Source organism: Argiope bruennichi, chromosome 3, assembly GCF_947563725.1.
Source record: "Argiope bruennichi chromosome 3, qqArgBrue1.1, whole genome shotgun sequence".
NCBI classification, from domain to species: domain Eukaryota; kingdom Metazoa; phylum Arthropoda; class Arachnida; order Araneae; family Araneidae; genus Argiope; species Argiope bruennichi.
The window spans coordinates 132,332,775-132,350,493 of NC_079153.1; the positions used below are offsets into that span (position 1 = coordinate 132,332,775).

General features: G+C 28.6%; 1 protein-coding gene across 1 annotated transcript in view; it reads right to left on the reverse strand.

The window, feature by feature from the left end:
- Positions 1-2,508: 2,508 nt before the first annotated feature.
- Positions 2,509-17,719, reverse strand: part of LOC129964203 (DNA-binding protein D-ETS-3-like) — a 57,081-nt gene continuing 41,870 nt past the window's right edge. Inside the window, exons 3-5 of the mRNA XM_056078923.1 lie at positions 7,959-8,009; positions 6,613-6,660; positions 2,509-4,529 (exon numbers count right to left, since the gene is read on the reverse strand). Of these exons, the coding sequence (XP_055934898.1) occupies positions 3,988-4,529; positions 6,613-6,660; positions 7,959-8,009 (641 nt within the window). The 3' untranslated portion in view covers positions 2,509-3,987. The remainder of the gene's footprint in view (positions 4,530-6,612; positions 6,661-7,958; positions 8,010-17,719) is intronic.

Genomic DNA, 17,719 nt, shown 5'->3' on the forward strand with positions numbered 1-17,719 from the left:
GTACCATACTGGACCGCGGCTTTGAACGATTCAAATTCGGTTAATAAGTTTGAAGAGTGACAATTCGATGCTCGTATGAAGCACGGTCACAACGGTTGTCCCTTTGCAGTCGAATGTCTTCTCTCAGCCACCATTCAAGACGGTGCATCATTTTGACATCTTATTTATTTATTTAATTTTAATTGTTAAAAATACGTACAATATATTAAAATGATGTAGATTCATTCATTTCAACTTAAAATAACTGCATGTATTTATTTTTCGGTGTAATAAACAGGTCCATGAAATAAGTGAATAATTATGCATCGAATTATCTTTCCGACTGCAAAGGGTTAAAGGATTCAAAGAGACATTCTCAATTCATGGTCCGAAAACCTCATATAACTATTTGGTGTCTTTAACTTTAAATGCTGTTTTCAAATAAATATATTAATGGGGTTTTCCAAATTGGAATAAGGGGAAATTGCTATTCACTTTTGTTGTATTATTTTTATGTAGAAAAGTTAATTTTTTAAATTTAAAAGTAATAGGAAAAATCTTTTAATTTAAAAGTAAGTGAGAAGGATGAAGCGTTTTAAATATTTCATAAATCCTACTTTAAAGAGCATGACACAAACGGTACATTTTAACAGAATAAATCAATTCTAAATAATAGCCTTTGGGAATGAAACGTTTAGCACTGTCAAAAAATATTTTGAATTTTAACTTCATAATGTAAACAAATTAACTAAAAGAGAACATTACTGCGATTAAGAAAGTATATAGTATATATTGGTATGAAATACAGAAAGTGTATAAATATATTTTTAAAATTTAATTAACTATAACTAGGATAGAAAAAGCCCCCACCCCCCTGAAATCAGGTTTTGTCAATTTTTTAATCGGAATATCATGCCATTTCATACAATATATATGGAATTGTATACTTTTAAATCCATTTTTAGTTACTTTTGTACTTCAATATTTTTTTAATGCTATTTATAATGGAAAATGCTGTGTATTTTTTTTATATTTTCTAGTTACAGGAAATTTAGCATATTTAATTTTTTTAATAGATTAAAATGCAACCAAATTCATTTTAATTATAGTCTTATTTATAATTGTTTTTTCTGAAAAAAAGGATTTATAGTTATGAAATTCAAATTGAAGTGTCTCAACGCATTTCCGATTTGACTGATGAAAATTAAGATGTAACTATTTTTATGTTATTTCAACATGAAAACAATGAACTGTTTTTCAATTCCTACTATTAGTTCACACTCTCCCTATATATATTTATATATCTTGTCAAATTTTCAATCGTTAATAAAATACTCTTTATTCATCCACTCAAGTTCAAATATATTTTTATAAACTTGTAATGGATGACACTTGATGTTAATACAGTTTTTTCAAATATTAACTCATTAATTAAATTTAATTAATTTTTAATACTTTAAATAGAGTTTTAGCAGTTTGTAATGAAAATTGAAATCAACAGGCAGTAGCTAGCGGTACACCTAAGCTGATGAATATATGATCTTTACACTAAAGTTGTATATTTACACTGATTTTGGAATAAATCCGTTAAAGGATGGTTTGTTTACTCATTTGTCTGTCCAAATACATTTGAATTTTGAAACTCAAATACACGAACAGCAAGATAAATGATGGATGTTTAATGTTACCACTTAACCCTCTCGCTACTAATCCATCCCAGTCCGGCCGTGCAAATTCTATACTAATGACGGTTTGGGGCCGGTTTCTTTCTCAAACGAGGAGTTCAAGATGTAGAACGAGGGCATCCTTAGTGATAGTTTACATTATATGCTGTTTCCTCGTTACAATCAGAAACCGGCCCCAAACCAGCCCATTAAGATGAGACTTTCACAATCGGTTTGAGCCGAGTTAGTAGTAAAAGGGTAATATCGATATAGATCAGGAGGTGATAATTCTATGGAAAAACTTCTATGGTTATAAAAATAATAATGTTTTAAACATATAATAGTTTATAAGATATTACGCAAGAAGCACGTAAATATATGTGAAAAATACAGATAGTCATTTCTAGTTGTATATTATTTTTTATTTGTTTCTGTACATAAAATGCGATTCAACATTGAAAAATGAATTCTCACAATTTGCTGAAACCAAGAATTTCTTAAGTAGATCTTATATGCATTCAACTAATATTATTTGCTTGTAAACAACAAGCTTCATTCAAAACAGAAAGAAATAAACATAATAAACTAATATTTCAACAAAATAGATAAAAGGAATTAATTTATCACATCTTATAACAAATTTATGAATGTATAAAAATTTCGTAATCCAAAAACATTAATAAAATAATATCGCTAATTAAATATTTAAAATTTTCGAGTTATTAAAACCATAAGTATTAAAACAATGTAAACAAATAAATTTTGATTATGTAATATAAATAAACATTCATAAAGCAAATAAAATAATTTTTATATTTTATACTATAATGTTAGTTTCTAAGCCAGTCTTATAACGCATTTTTTTTTAATTGACTTGAAACATCAAGAAATTTTTAATATTGAAAATGAAGATTTTTGCAAAGTTCATGTTAAGTTTAGTCTATAATGAAAATTCTAATATTTTTACACTAATTTACTTTAGCAAAGAAAAAAAAAATTTTTTTTTCATTAGGATAAAACCACAATCAATAAATAATTTGCACTTTTCCGTCTTTTTTTACAAAATGAATTCATAAAAAAAAAGAAAATGATTTAAAAGTATGCAGTAACTAAGCAGTCATAGTAATTATCACTTTATAGTCACTTTTTAGTTTATAAAAATATTTTGAAAGAACTTTACAATTGCCTGTGTCATTAATTTTCTAATAAATCAGAGACATCTAATTTATTTTGCAAAATCAAATTATCTTTTTATCATCCAAAAATGAGTGCTTTTACAAAATTTAATTAAATTAAAATTTAATAAACACTGGCTATATTTTCAATACTGTCACATTAATATTTTAAGCATTTCATTTAAATATCATTTGTTCAGCTTACTCTTTATTTTTAATTCATTAAAAGTATTTTCTATGAATTGTTTTTCTATTTCGTACTTTTGAAATCTGTGCCAGAAAAGCAAAATTAATACATTACCAGTGAATTAAAGTCACCAACGCAACATTATAGAAAGATAGTACTTAAAAATCAGATTTTTGATGCTACTAAAAACAATGATATTTAAAATTAGATTGATAATTTGACAAGCCGAAATCCATGTGCATCTTGGGAGATAAAAAGAAAATAGTGTCTCAGCGCAACCGGCATTTGGATTACCTGAATAGTTATATTTGCTTTTGATTGCAGCCTTATATAAATTGATTCCATCATAGCATTAATTTATGTTCATTTCAAAGGTGTTAAAGTTTTTTTTTATTTGAAATAAACATTTAGTATTATTTGTAATTCGTCGTCTTTCTTTATTTTATTACCTTAAATGTTTAAGTTTTATTTAAAATAACTATTTGAAGCAATTTACTCCAAATATTGACTAGAAACTATAACTACAACAATAATGATTTTCAAAGGTCATTCAAAAATTAAATTATATACCTTATCATGATATGTATGTGTTATTTGTATATGCGCTATGAATATGCAAAATCGAACTTGTGTGCTTTTAATATAATTTAGCATTTTGCGAGTGTTTCTCACAAAAATTTGAAACAACACATTAATGACAGAGATTAAAATAATACACTGAAAATTAATTTGGCTGTTATTTGATTGGCATATGGATAACTCGATGAATAATTAGAATGGAAATATACTCCGTTTTTCTGTCTAAACTAAATAAAATTCAATATCTTACAAAGAAACGGTGCATGTCCAACCTTTCAAATTTCACACTCGAAGTTGCAGCCTGTAAACAGTTCCCTTTATTATTATAGGACTGATTCCATTCAAATAATTGACAAGTCTGCAGTGCTTCGCATTTTTCTAAATCGTCTCCCTCTCCCATCAGTTATGCATAATGAGAATAATGACTAGGTACAGAACCTGAGTGATGATGAGGTAAAGCATGTGTCGTTGGAATACTTGTATAAATACTGCTGTTAGGGCTACTCCAGTAACTTGTGGGAGTCTGGAATAAATTGCTCGGTGGGGCAACAGGACCATGATGAGGGTTGACACCAAAATTCAGTTTGTGACCATGCGTATAGTTGGGAAACAGTAAATCAGTTTGGTACTTGTAGGCTGTAGAAGGGTCCGATAGAGATGGCTGTGATGTTTGCTGAGTCAGTCCGTGGAAATCGAATTTGTAAGCATACCGCTTTCCGTGGACTTTGGTCATGATGTTCTTGTCGTAGTAATACCTCAGGGCTCGGCTTAGTTTGTCGTAATTCATGTTGGGCTTGCTCTTGCGCTGTCCCCACCTTCTGGCGACTTCGTCTGGGTCTGTTAGTTTAAACTCTCCATTGGTGCCTTCCCATGTGATACAGGAGGCGTTACTGCTGTCCGACAGTAGTTCGAGCAGAAATTGCCACAACTGAATTTGTCCGCTTCCTAAAAGGAGATCATATTCTTATGAAATATAATACATAACTAGCCACTTTTGGCGACCAGTTTGTTCACTCAAAACATTAATAATTGATGCATCTAAAAAAACAAGACTTTGAAGAATGTGCAGATATTTAAAGGGATAAAATAATTCACTTTATGCAAAAGAATACATAGCGTTATTTTAAAATTATATATATATATATATATATTTAATTTCTTAAGTATTAAAAATTATTAATGCAAAGCTAATATTGTTCTGAATTATCAAAATTTATTTAGGGAAAAAATGAAAACTCTATCCTTAATAAAAAAGAACAAAGGACTAAAATATTTAAGTATTTAAAATATTTTCTCTGCTTTTTTCATGACTTCTATTTAAAAAATTTTCAGAAAATGTTGTAGTATAAAATATTATGGTTTTTAGTTCGGGAGAGGGTAAATCATTTAATATTAATAATCAAAATTAAAATTTTTAGGATATGCTCCAAACTTTGTTACTGGAAAAACCTTTCCCTTAGACTTTAAAGAAAAGTCCGGCTATCTTTATAAATAACGCATCAATTAATGATTAATTAAACGCTTAGAAATAAGCAACTATCACAGACTCACGCACGCATACCCGCAGACACACACTGTTTATTCCATTATTTCTGATAGTTAATAATAATGTCTCTTTCTTAAGACTTAGGTTACTTTTCGACGATAATCTATAAAATTAAAAAATAATAAAAATAATGTGAATGTAATTCTGGAAACTCAAGAAGAGAAATCTAAAAGCGTTCTTAAAATTTCTCTAAAAAGAATTTTAAAAGTATGTACTTATAAAAAAAAGAATTATTCACAGCAATATGTGAGCAGTATAAACGTCGATCCCATCCAAAAGTATTTTAAACTATGGAGAAAGATGTCAAGTATGCATATTTGCTGTCGAAACTTTATTCAATCAGCATTATTGTAAAAAAGAAATCAACATGCATGAAAACCGTACTGTGTCATAATGCATGAAAATGACAACGTAACATAATACTGGAAGATGCTTTCTTGCAAGTAGCTCACGTTTTAAACTATAGATGAACAGCCAATGAACTATCGTGCAAAATGCGTAAAGATCGTATTAGAAAGTAGTATTTCCGAGATTTGAAATGCGTAGTTTCAAAATGATTTATAGTGCTTGAAGTGTATATGCTGACTAACTAGGAGAAAAATTTAAAGGAATAAGCAGGCGTTTGTCGAATTTGATACAATAAATTTATTATTCAGTCTGAGGATATAATTAATTAAAATCCAAACCAATTCTATTTTAATAAAAATGATTGAGAATACTGGAATCTAGCAAAAAATAGCAATTTTAAATTTCTACATACTAGATGACAAAAGACCAGAATTCATAGAAAAATTCTTATTCCGTGATATCCCTAAAGGATGTATATCATTTAACTAAAAGAAACCCACCTCCATTTAAATAAAAAAAAAGGAATTTGTGAAAAAATAAATATTTTTTTGGAAAAGGAAAATACGGCGCATAGATTTTTCTTGATACGTCAACACTAAATTTGTTATCTCCAATGAAATTTAAACATACACTTTTATGACTTCGAAAATTACTAATTATATTTATATCAGAAGTTTATTTTTAGAACTATTCCATTGTTTTTATAGTTTATTAATTAAGATCCAATATTTATTGTAAATTTTTATTTTTCAATATTTTTATATGTTAACTTTTAAATATATAATTCCGTTATTTTGTAAAGTTCAGAGTTATTTCATGAAATAACTGATCATATTGTATAGAATAACAGATTTATTTCAAATTTATATATATATATATATATATATATATATATATATATATATATATATATATATATATATATATATATATATATATGAAATAGTGGCATATTAGCTTCATATAAAAATATATTTGAAATTCCCTCACCCCACCCCAATTGTAGAAAAGAATGAAACCTGATGGTATAGAATGAATCATACCAAATTATTAACAAACGATAAATACATAATTTCAGATGAAATCTCAGTGATTATATGTAACTGTGTTTATATGTATAAATAATTTATATACCTGAATTAGCGAGTCTTGTACTAGTTGGACCAAACATTTGATAAGGATCTGAAAATGAAAAGCAAAATGAATGAATAAGTATACTAAATAAGACAAACTACAATTTTATTTTATTGAAATTAGTATTTAAATTGCTGGCTCATAAATTTGAAAATTATAATATTTTTACTTTTATACGCAAATTATTTTCGATGCGATTTAACAATTTAAGACCAGGATTTTAAAAAAATTGGAAGAAAAAGTGCAGCTTATAGCTTAAAGGCAGCAGATGTTGATTTAAATGCATCTTTATTTATGCATATGCATATATCAACACAAAATTTAAATGCATATGTCAACACAAAATTTTGTAGATTTTAAAAACTGCATTTCAATATGAAATTGCATGATTAATCTTAATCTTTTTTGCTAAACATATATGAATATACCCTTTTTAAAAATTTTTTTGAACAGGCCTCCTTTGGCATAGCTTAACGGAAGTTTAAGATTCATTCGTGGAAATTAATAATTAAATGACTCTTTAATTTGAACTTAAACTATGAAACATAAACAGATATCCCATCAGATGGCTGATTTTAATTGAATTGCCGTACACTTTAATCTTCACCGTTTTATATTAGTTTAAATAGAAGGGGAATATATAAGAAACACAAAAATAAATATAAAAATGTTCTGTATGGTTGATCTCTTTATAAAGTGAAGCTAACAGAGAGTAAAATAGTTTATTATTAAAAAATGAAGCCAACCTACATTTAACATAAATTCTGTTAATAAGTTGTTAATAAGAATCATTTATTGGCGAGTACAAACCAAGACAATCAGGGACACTCAATTCAAAATCGGAAAAAAATCAAAGACTACTCCGCTAATTAGTGCGGTATTCGGTGCACCCGAGTTTTCAAGCAGCCATGACATAAAGAAAGGGTCAAAGAATTTTTCTAGCCATGCTAAATGCGATCATGGCTAGAAGTTTCTTATGCCAAATAGACAATTTTGTAAAATTAGATGAAGTGTTAGATTAGTTTTACTGTGCATTAATAAAATATTGCTTAATTTTGGGTATATTCGCAGAAACTGTAGTGTTAAAATTTATACATTGAAAGCTTAGAAGATAATGTTTCTGAAATAAATGGTCTGGATGTTTTTCTCGACATCCTAAGAGTTTCTTATGCAAAATAGTTAATTTTGCGAAACTAAATGGACCATCCTTTTGCTGTACATCATAAAAATATCCCATAAGAGTGGATAAATTTTACAAAACGTGAGATGTTAAAATCTATACGCTGAAAGCTTAGAAGATAATTTTGTTGAGATAAATGCCGAAAAGGAAACTTAATGTCGCTTACCTTGTGTCTGAGCAGAAGGAGGAGCGCTCCATGCCGTTTTATAGGAACTCTCTAGAAGATGGAGAAATTGGACAGATTAGTGATGTTTCTGTACTTAAAAAGTACCGTTCAATGTCAATTTTGAATATTAAAAACATGGTAGAGGTTCATTTTCCCTTCAAAGAACGAAAGAATATTGTTAGCTTCAGAAATCTGAATAAAATGAATTAGAAAATATTGTTTTGTTACTTTACTGAAAACTGATAAAAGTAAACACATTTTTTTTTTTTGTAATTCTTAAAAATAAATTTGTATTTATTAAATAATGGAAATTAGAATAATTGTCATTTTAGATACTGTAACGTCTGGCAGTCAAATTAACAGACGCTATCTATATCCGTTGTTTTTAGTTATAGCAGGGAATAATTGATTGACAAATTCGTAAAATGCGCAAACTTTTTTTTTTCCCCGGAAAGAATTCAAAAACAAAAAAAATTGAGAGGAATAATAATAATAAAGACTGTCTCGATAATAATCGCCTTACAGAACTTTAAATTAAAAAAAATTAACTCAAATTAATTAATTACCTTATGTGATTATTTCGAAAGCAAGTGCTTGGCAAACTCTTTCGTACACAAATAATGTTTTGGATAGGGGGACAAAGTATTTAAAGAATGATGTTTTAGTTATTTTTAATTGGTGACAGATGATAATAGATTTTCTATGGAATAAAAAAAAGCAGAGGCGCAAAATGAAATTTTAAGCAATCATTACATTTATTATATATTTCAATATAAAATTCATGTGAATAACAGAACAGATAAAAGGTAACAAAAAATACTTCAAAGAAAACCATAATCTATTTTTATTTAAATCAGAGTTTTTATTATTTCAAAAGTTGAAAAATATCTTCTTTTCTAAATATAGCAGGGCTATACAATTTGCTATATAAATATTAAAGAAAAAAGCATCCATTTTCTTATATTAGCCAACAAAATAAAATGAAACTACTTTCAGGGGTCAGTGCGGGTTTTTTTCCCCCCAAAGATTTTTTATTAGACTTCAGTTTTTTTAATCATTGATTAATTATTAGAGAAAAGCATATATATTTCCTTTATTAACTAATGAGTTATACAAAGCAGTTTTAGTGAAAGAAAAGTATAATATAATGCAACTTATTAGATTGAGCTATTCAATTTATCTTAGCTTAACAAATCATTTTAGTTTAATTTGTCATTTTGAATAATATTAAAATGATAGAAAAGATGAAAAAAAAATTTAACTATTGTGTTTACAGTTCATTGATATTTTAATCACTAAATGGCAATAAATCCTTAATTTGAAAGCGTAATACAAATCTCTTTTATAAATAAATAATTTCTTTTAATCTCTTTTATAAATGAATGAAAAAATAATTGATCTTTAGTAATTTAGAAGCAATCATTAAATATTTAAATATAAATAAGTCCAATTACTTTGTATTATTAACAAATCAAAGAAAATGATTTAAACAAAAATACAAAAAATAATAACAAAATAAGAGATACATAACAATACAAAGGATCAAATAATATCTACTTTACCTGCAAACAACATTTTGAATAACAGTCAATTCTATTCAAACAACAAACATATTTTGTGAAAATTAACAATATTAATTAATAATCCATATCCTAATTTCGTGTCAGTATTAAAAAATCTTTTGACAATCACTGAGTTTTCCGGTCTGTTGTATATTTAGCAGTTATTAAGTTTTTATAAGTGCTTATCTAAAAAACAATGAGCAGTTATTAAAATATCAATAGAAATCAAATAAGTAGTTTTTTGCTCTTATCAGATAAGCAGTGTATGCGCAACTGATTGATCATTTAGTGTAACTTACTATAACATCTCCAGATTTACTTTACCGTACTGTTAGCGAGTGGGCGGGGATTTTCTACAGATACACCAATCGGAGAACAGATAGTGATGATGTCATCCAAACTCTGAAGCCGTGATTGGCTACTCAAATAACAAGGGAAAAGTGTGCTTAAAGAGGTGGGATATTGAATGAAATGATGGGAACGGAGTCTGTACGCAATGTAACGTGCTAGGTAAAAGTAAAATTGATCATCATGGCATCATATGCATGAGTAATTTTAATCATCGTCATAAAATAAGACTGAATATTTTATTTCAGCTTGGATTCTCTATTTTAATAAATCTAATTAAGGCTTCCTTAAACCATAAGATTCGACAAGCCCAAATAAATCTTGTACGTGGAGTCGCGGAAACATAGGTAGAACCAGCATCTGTTAAATTTTTTTTATATTAGCAAAAAAAAAAAAAAAAAAAGAAAGTTATAAAATATCTAACTAATCATCGTTTTATTTCGAATTTATTTATTTATTATTTATCGTTATTATCTTCGAAACATATAGAATGTTAAACATTTTTTTTTTCGCTGAAGAAAGGCAGAGAAGGGAAAATTCAGAAACCTCACTTTGTATAAAATCTGGTCACTTTTGGCTTCAATTAAAAACATCAGTAGTAGTGGGATGTTTTTTATTATTATTTTTTTAATCTCCACTTTGGCACCTTACGATAGTTAAGCAAATATTGCAATTCAGACTTTCTTTTCTTTTCTTTTTTTTCCGTTATTTTTGTACGTAAAAAGATTCTGAAAGTACTGATTTAGGTCTCTTTAAGCATATCAAAATCTACTCCATCCCTCAAAGCGTATGGAAAGGGTTCTTTAAGTATGAACAATTCTCCCCCCTTCCGCTGCACACTTTTTGGCTTTTCCGAACAAAACCTTTGGAATTTCCATTTCTGTATTAAATAATACTTCCAATGCACATACGTAATGAAGGGGGGGGGGTGAAGAGGGCTGAGCATTAATGAACAATAAATAAAAAAGAATTTTTATTTCATTCTAAATGTTTAAGTTTACTTGGGGGTGGCGAAAGAGGAAACCCCTCAGTTCAGACAGAAAGGGGGGGGAGCTGCACCAAGAGATAGATGCTGCTCTACTAAGCAGAAGACGAAATTCTCTTACTTATTATTATCTCCTATTAAACGAGGGCGTGATCTAATATTGCATTCTAAATTTAATAGCATTAATCAAATCATAATTTGATATCTCTTTGTTGAATTTCATAATAAACTGTTTTAAAAACTACAGTCCACTTCATTTTATTGAACTAGAGACGCTCAAAAAAAAGTAAATCAATTTAGCACGATTTTCTTTATTTTCTTATAAAACATATTTGAAAAATAGATTATTGAATTTCTTGCTCCTCGTAACTATGTTATGGTCTGTGATATAAAATTACAGCCAGGTAACATAGTCTTGTGGTATAAGAAATTTCAACATCCCTGTCGTTGGAATAAAAGTTCAATTTAAAGAGTGCGGTTAGTAATGAGAATTCTACTATAGAAGCAAAAGGCAATATCTTATAACTTTAAAAGAGTAATTTGTGCATATATGTATATATAAATTTATTTCGTGCATCTCGGAAATGGATTTAATGATTTGGATCAAATTTTTATATTTAAATAAGGTTTTGCTTTTTAACTATATCTATATAGGTGTCTTTCCTCAAAAATCGCGATTTTACACACACACACACACACACAAAAATTATAACTAACTATTAAGGATTTCTATCTGATCTTATGCAAGGCCGCAGTGGCTTGGTGGTAAGGTCTCGGCTTCGAAACCGGAGAGTTTCAAACTCGAGACCCGATTCCACCGAAGAACCTTCGTGTAAGCGGGTTTGATGCACGTTAAATTCGTTGGGACCAAACGTCTTCCAGCTGGTGTGGAGTGGAAGTTTGGAGAGGAGTGGTGCCAATTCAGATATCTTTCTCGTCATCTGACTGCAGTTCAAAATTACAGATCAGTGCCAAAATAGCCCTAGTGTTGCTTCAAAACGGGGCATTAATATAACTAAACTAAACTAAACTGATCTCATGCTGACAATGTCATTCAGTGTCATCTCGGATCCAATTTTACCATGGTAAAACTAAGAGCAAGTTCAAAATATAAGTAATGACAAATAAACTTAAAATGAAGACTGTAATATCGCAGACTGTTTTGAATAACAAACGCATCCATAACTAAACTAAATGCATTCATGACTTTTTTTTTTTTTTTTTTTTTTTTTTTTTTGACTGACCAGTTCATATGTAGGTAAGATTGAAAAAAATTCATTCGTAATCAGTATGTGATTCGCATCTAAACATTTTCTTAAAAAAAAAAAAAAAAAGCCAAGCGGAGTTTGACCTTTCAGATATTACCCTCAATAAACGAAGGTGAATGACAAAAAGTATATTTATAGTGAGTGAAATATAAACTTTCGCTTTTTATAAACTTGCTGAAATAAAAATGTCGTGTCTTTTCTGTAATGACCTCACCAAAAGGATGAAACTAGAAGCCAAAACATTCAAGTAAAGCATTAATCAGTCTAAGAAATCTCTTTTAGCTGAATATAATGCACTCCTTAGAACATATATAGCGGACGGTTTTCAAAGCAATTGAGATTGTTTTTTATTAATTCAATTGGTAATTTATATAATCCAATAGATAATTTAATTGTACATAAAATACTTCCAATATGTAATGTGAATGTGCATTTTAAGAAAGAAAAAATAAATCTAAATAAGAAAGAAAAGGAAAGGATACAAGCAGGCCTTTCCTTTGCATAATTTGTTTCTCTATTCGCTACTAATGAGAATTTCTATATGAAGACAATTTTCACTTTCAGTTATAGTTTGCAGTTATAGCGGACCTTTGGCGACCAGCTTTATTCACCTAGATTATGAACTTTGGGGACAGTTGAATATTAATGCGGAATTCATGTTTTTAAGATTTTATCCTTGTTATTCGATAAGATAGAAAAACATGAATGAAGGAAAGAAAAAAAAAAGATTAAAAAAAGAGAAAAGGATAAAAAACAAATCAAAACAAATTATAACGTGTGCAGTTAAAAAAATGTACATGAAGAAGAGATTCTGATACCATACAAATTTTAAAATTCAGATATTTATTTTGTAATGGCAGCTTAAATGTCGTGCTATTTTGCGTAAATTCCACAATTTTTCAAAATTTATTTTTTAAATATATGTGGGAGTTTGAAATGAATTATATGATAGTTAATGCTTTTTATTTCTTAGATGGCAACGCGTATATTTAAAACATTTTTTTAAAAATGTATGTAGCATTTTTCTTAGTCGTGAGTGGCAATCCTCAGGAAGTTTAACACATTAATTAAAAAAAATTGTCCTATTTTTATTCAACTTGAATAAAAATAGGACAAATTGAATGAATGACAACATGTATATTAAACGTGTATATTAAAAAACATCATATATGACTATTTTTCTTTATTTTATAAGATACGATGTATTCAAAGAGAATGTGTTGTATTCATCCAAAAATTCGATCTCGAGATTCTATTTCAGATCTTCCTGAATTCAAAAAACAGACTTTTGGAATTTTGTCTATCTATCTATATGTAAACTCACTAACTCAAAAACTATCTGAGCTGGAAAAGGAGAAAATTTAGTATGTGATCCGTATATTAAATATCTACTAAATTTTGAAGACAATTTGGTAAATATCTACAAATCAAGGAAGTTTGGATGTTTATTTGTAGGAGCGCAGGTAAATATAATAACTATAAAATTTAAAGAGCTTTATTTATAGTTGCACAGTTTTAGCATCCAACATGTAGATCCATATCAAATCATAAAGGCGATAAAAATCACTCGGCTCTAAGCCGCGTTCTCGGGTAAAAGGGACGAGGTGGCAAGTCTGTCGCAACAGATCTTTTTCTTAGTTGTTCAAGTTTTCAAAAGCAACGTAGGATAATGTTATTATAGGCAATGAGTTGGTCGGTAAGCATGCAAAAATTAAAAATTTTGTAGGAGCCTGTCAAGATATTCCTATTCCATTTTATTTATTTTAAAAAAATTCCAGAATAATGAGGAGCTTCAAAGTTAAAGCCCATCTCACGTGACTGACGGTAGCATTTTTCGAAGAGGGACCGGTGAGACAAATTCTTGCCTATTCATGACGATCATATCGAAAAGTAATCATGTTCTTTCATGACTAGATAATAAATTCATTTTATCATTTGGTTTTCTGAGCTTGGGGGGAAGGAAGGGAAGAAAAAAACGACTCTTGTATTAAGCATCCAATGATGGTGAGTTTTGTTGCACTTGAGTGAGCTTTATTGAGCAATGAAAATAAGCTTAAAATGTAAGAAACGGTGGTTTAGTAATAAAATTTTGATTTCCATGATATCATGCATAAATTTCAAAACCCAATTCCACTGGAGAATCACCTTGGTACACGTTAAATCTGATATTGTGTGCCAAACGTTCTTTCGCTAGTGAGAGTTAGGAAGTTTGGCTAGGGGGTGCTATCGCAGGTGCCGTTCTTTTCATCTGACCACGATTTAAAATTATGAAGTGTATCCCAAAATATACTTCGTGTTTGTAAACAGATTATTAATGACTAAATTAAAGACATCACGGGGAGAGAACAATATTCATGATTAATTAATATTTAAAAAAATATATTCGATTCCTAAAAAATTATGGTTTTAAATTTCAATAAAATTTGAACTATATTTTAATTTTATAAACATTTTTTGCTAGCAATATTAAATTCTCTTTTACTCCCAATACACTGATTTGTAAACAAACCTATTGAAATTTACCATGCAGTGCGTCGTTCAAATTGTGCTTGTCGAACCATTTTTCTAGCTTTCTTTGTCAACTGTGTTTTTTTTATGCCATATGCGATTCTATCTCAGGACATGATAAACAAGATAATTTCTCACGCGGTGCTCACAAAGATGTCTCACAATAGCTTTTGTTGAAGGATGCGCTTCACAACAGTAAACAGATTCTCGCGCCTCCTCCCACGCACGAGTACCTGTCAACATCAATAACTGATGGGAGACCTTTCAGAGGAGTATGACACCCGAGAAATCTCGCCACGTGCCTCAACGTCCCTTTTTTCACCCCCGCACCGAAATCCCACAAAAATCGAAACAAAGAACTTATCATTTTTTAAAATTTATTTTCTAGTAAAAAAAAACGATTTCCTCTTAATTCAAGAATGCTTTCTAAAATTTAAGGCTGTAGTTCGTACCATTTGAACTAACTATCGGTTTTCTGCATCCCCAATTTATAGCAAAATCAATTGCTTAACGTCTTTTGGATCATTTTAGTCTTAATTTATAAAACAATGTTATAATTTATAGAATAAACAAGCAAATGATTTTATAAAGAAACCTGTTCAATCATTACGAGCATTAATCTTAATTTATAAATAAATTTTTCATGTCTTTGTAAGGCCATTGCAAAAGTGTTGTAAATACAACTAAATTCAAAACTGTTTAAAGTTTTATTTTCTTTAAAGAGAGGAAAATAACATTCGTCATCAATCTTAACATTGGAAACTTGCAGTTTCTTTTTTTATACATGTAGTCGCTGATGAACCGAGTCTTTGATAAGAAAATGCTATAGACAGCTCCTTTTTCAAGTTCATTTCATGGACCTTCATGGCTACAAAAATTTCAAATATAGCTTATTTTGATTTTATATGCCTTATTACATTAAAATCAAAATTTATTTCCCTAAAAATTTTTTACAACTAGTATTATAATGTAATTTCTTTCTTTGGGAACGAATTTTTTTATCCATGTTTGCAGTTTTCTTTGTTTTCATATTTTAAATTGAACTTTAAAACACTAAATGTGTTACATGAAGACGAGATGAAAAAGCTCCTGAAGGAAAATACTCATGAAAACTGCCATATGGTTCGAAAACAGTTATATTTTTGAATATTTGTCAAAAAAAATATTGAAAAAACATCTTTCAAACCAAAATATACCAGTTAAGTGGGAAAAGTGTTTTGAACCTCGGGAAAATATGGCTTTTTTTTCCTGGTTAAAAAGAGTTATAAAGCAAAAATCTTTTAATTTAGAGGTTTATCAAATGATTTTATTAAAATTTTTATGATAGCTTAAGGAATATATTTCTATTTCCTGAACTAAAATATGAATTGTATTTTTATCCATTCTATAAATATTGGCGTTCGAATGTTAGCACATTTTTTTTACATCGTGAAGCACTAAAAAAAACTATAAAATATTTCTAAATGAATATATCACGTGTTCTCTTATTAAAGATGCTGAAAGATTCTATGATATTCTGCAACATATTGTGAAATTATCATAGCAAATTTAAACAAAAAAATAGGCATTAGATTTTAATTTATTAGGTTTTACAAAAGAAAATTCGATCAAAGATTAGAATTTGAGAAAATATCATCTAAAGTTGTAAAATAGCATTAAAACGTTTGCAAATATAAATATAAAAAGCAGTATAACTTCCCAAAAAGTAGACTTAGAAACAAAATTCTAACGGCTTTATAAAGAAACATTCACACATTAAGGACATTAACTAAAAAAAATCTTTCATAATTTCGCAAAAAATTGACATTTCAACGTCGTCACCTATCTTGATTTGCACACAATAAAATAACTTGTAAATAAGATTAAAAGCAATTTTTAAATTGATAAAACCTGATACTTTAAACTATTTTCTATCAATCAGTATTAAATATGGCCGAATTACGTTTCGTCATTATGAACACTTATTTTGTAATGTTCAGTTTGCCATTAATAATTATATTCTTTCATTATATCTAAATTATTTCTCATACATTTCGCACTGAATATCAAATGGCAGATTTTTTAATTCAAGATTTAAATCGTAAATAACACTATTTTATTCCTGCAGAAAAATAAATAAAAGTAACGAATAGTCATCTTCAATTGAAAATCTTTTTTAATATTTTACTTATGTTTTCATGCTTTCGACCTAAAAAAAGATATCACATATGTTAAAAATAGTGCTTCCGTATTTTTCTATTTATTTCTATTATTAAATTTATTTCACAAAATCACATTCAAAGACACACACTAAACATAGCATCGCACATCATCTAAAATCAAATTAGCTGTCCTTTCGTTTCCGCAGAGTGTCCAATGGATAGAAAAATTGAAAGGGAACGCACATCAGTTATATATGATATAAATATGAATTGAATCTATTCAGCATGTTTTCAAACTTCTTCAAATGAAAGAGTTAGCAGTAAACAAGTTAACTCGTTTCCATAGCAACCAGACTGACGAAACTCTGACATTATTTTCGCTTTTTATTATTATTTACCCTTTATCGAATCCGACGTTGTATGACAGAACTCTTCCTTTTCCATCATTTCCACGCAATGCAAACAGTTGGTTCTTCACGCCTTTGACAACCTCCGACCCCTCTCTTGCAAATCGATCAGTTTCTTCGGCGTGCAGCATATTGTCATCCCACCCACTCTGGGTTCAGGGGGTCAGTATACGAGTCCCCACGAAACGGATCAGTTTCATATACTTGGTAAACAACTTTTATATTAGTTTTCTGGATGGTGAAGTATATTTTTTTCAAAAAAGGGGATATATACAAATTTAATTCTGTAATTCAATGAATGAAGTTTTGGGGTGGTTAAAATTTTCAGTCCTTAATTTATATAAACTGATTTCTGAATTTTGATGATAAGATCCAAATTTGCTCGGACAAAATGAAAAACTATCAATGATTATTATATTCTGTAGAGAAAACGAATTTATTCTTATGGGGGCATTAAAAACTGATTTTTGATAGAATGACATTCAATCGTTTACTGATTTTAATTTTGAAACTCTTTTTCAAAGAAAATTTATTCAAAGAAG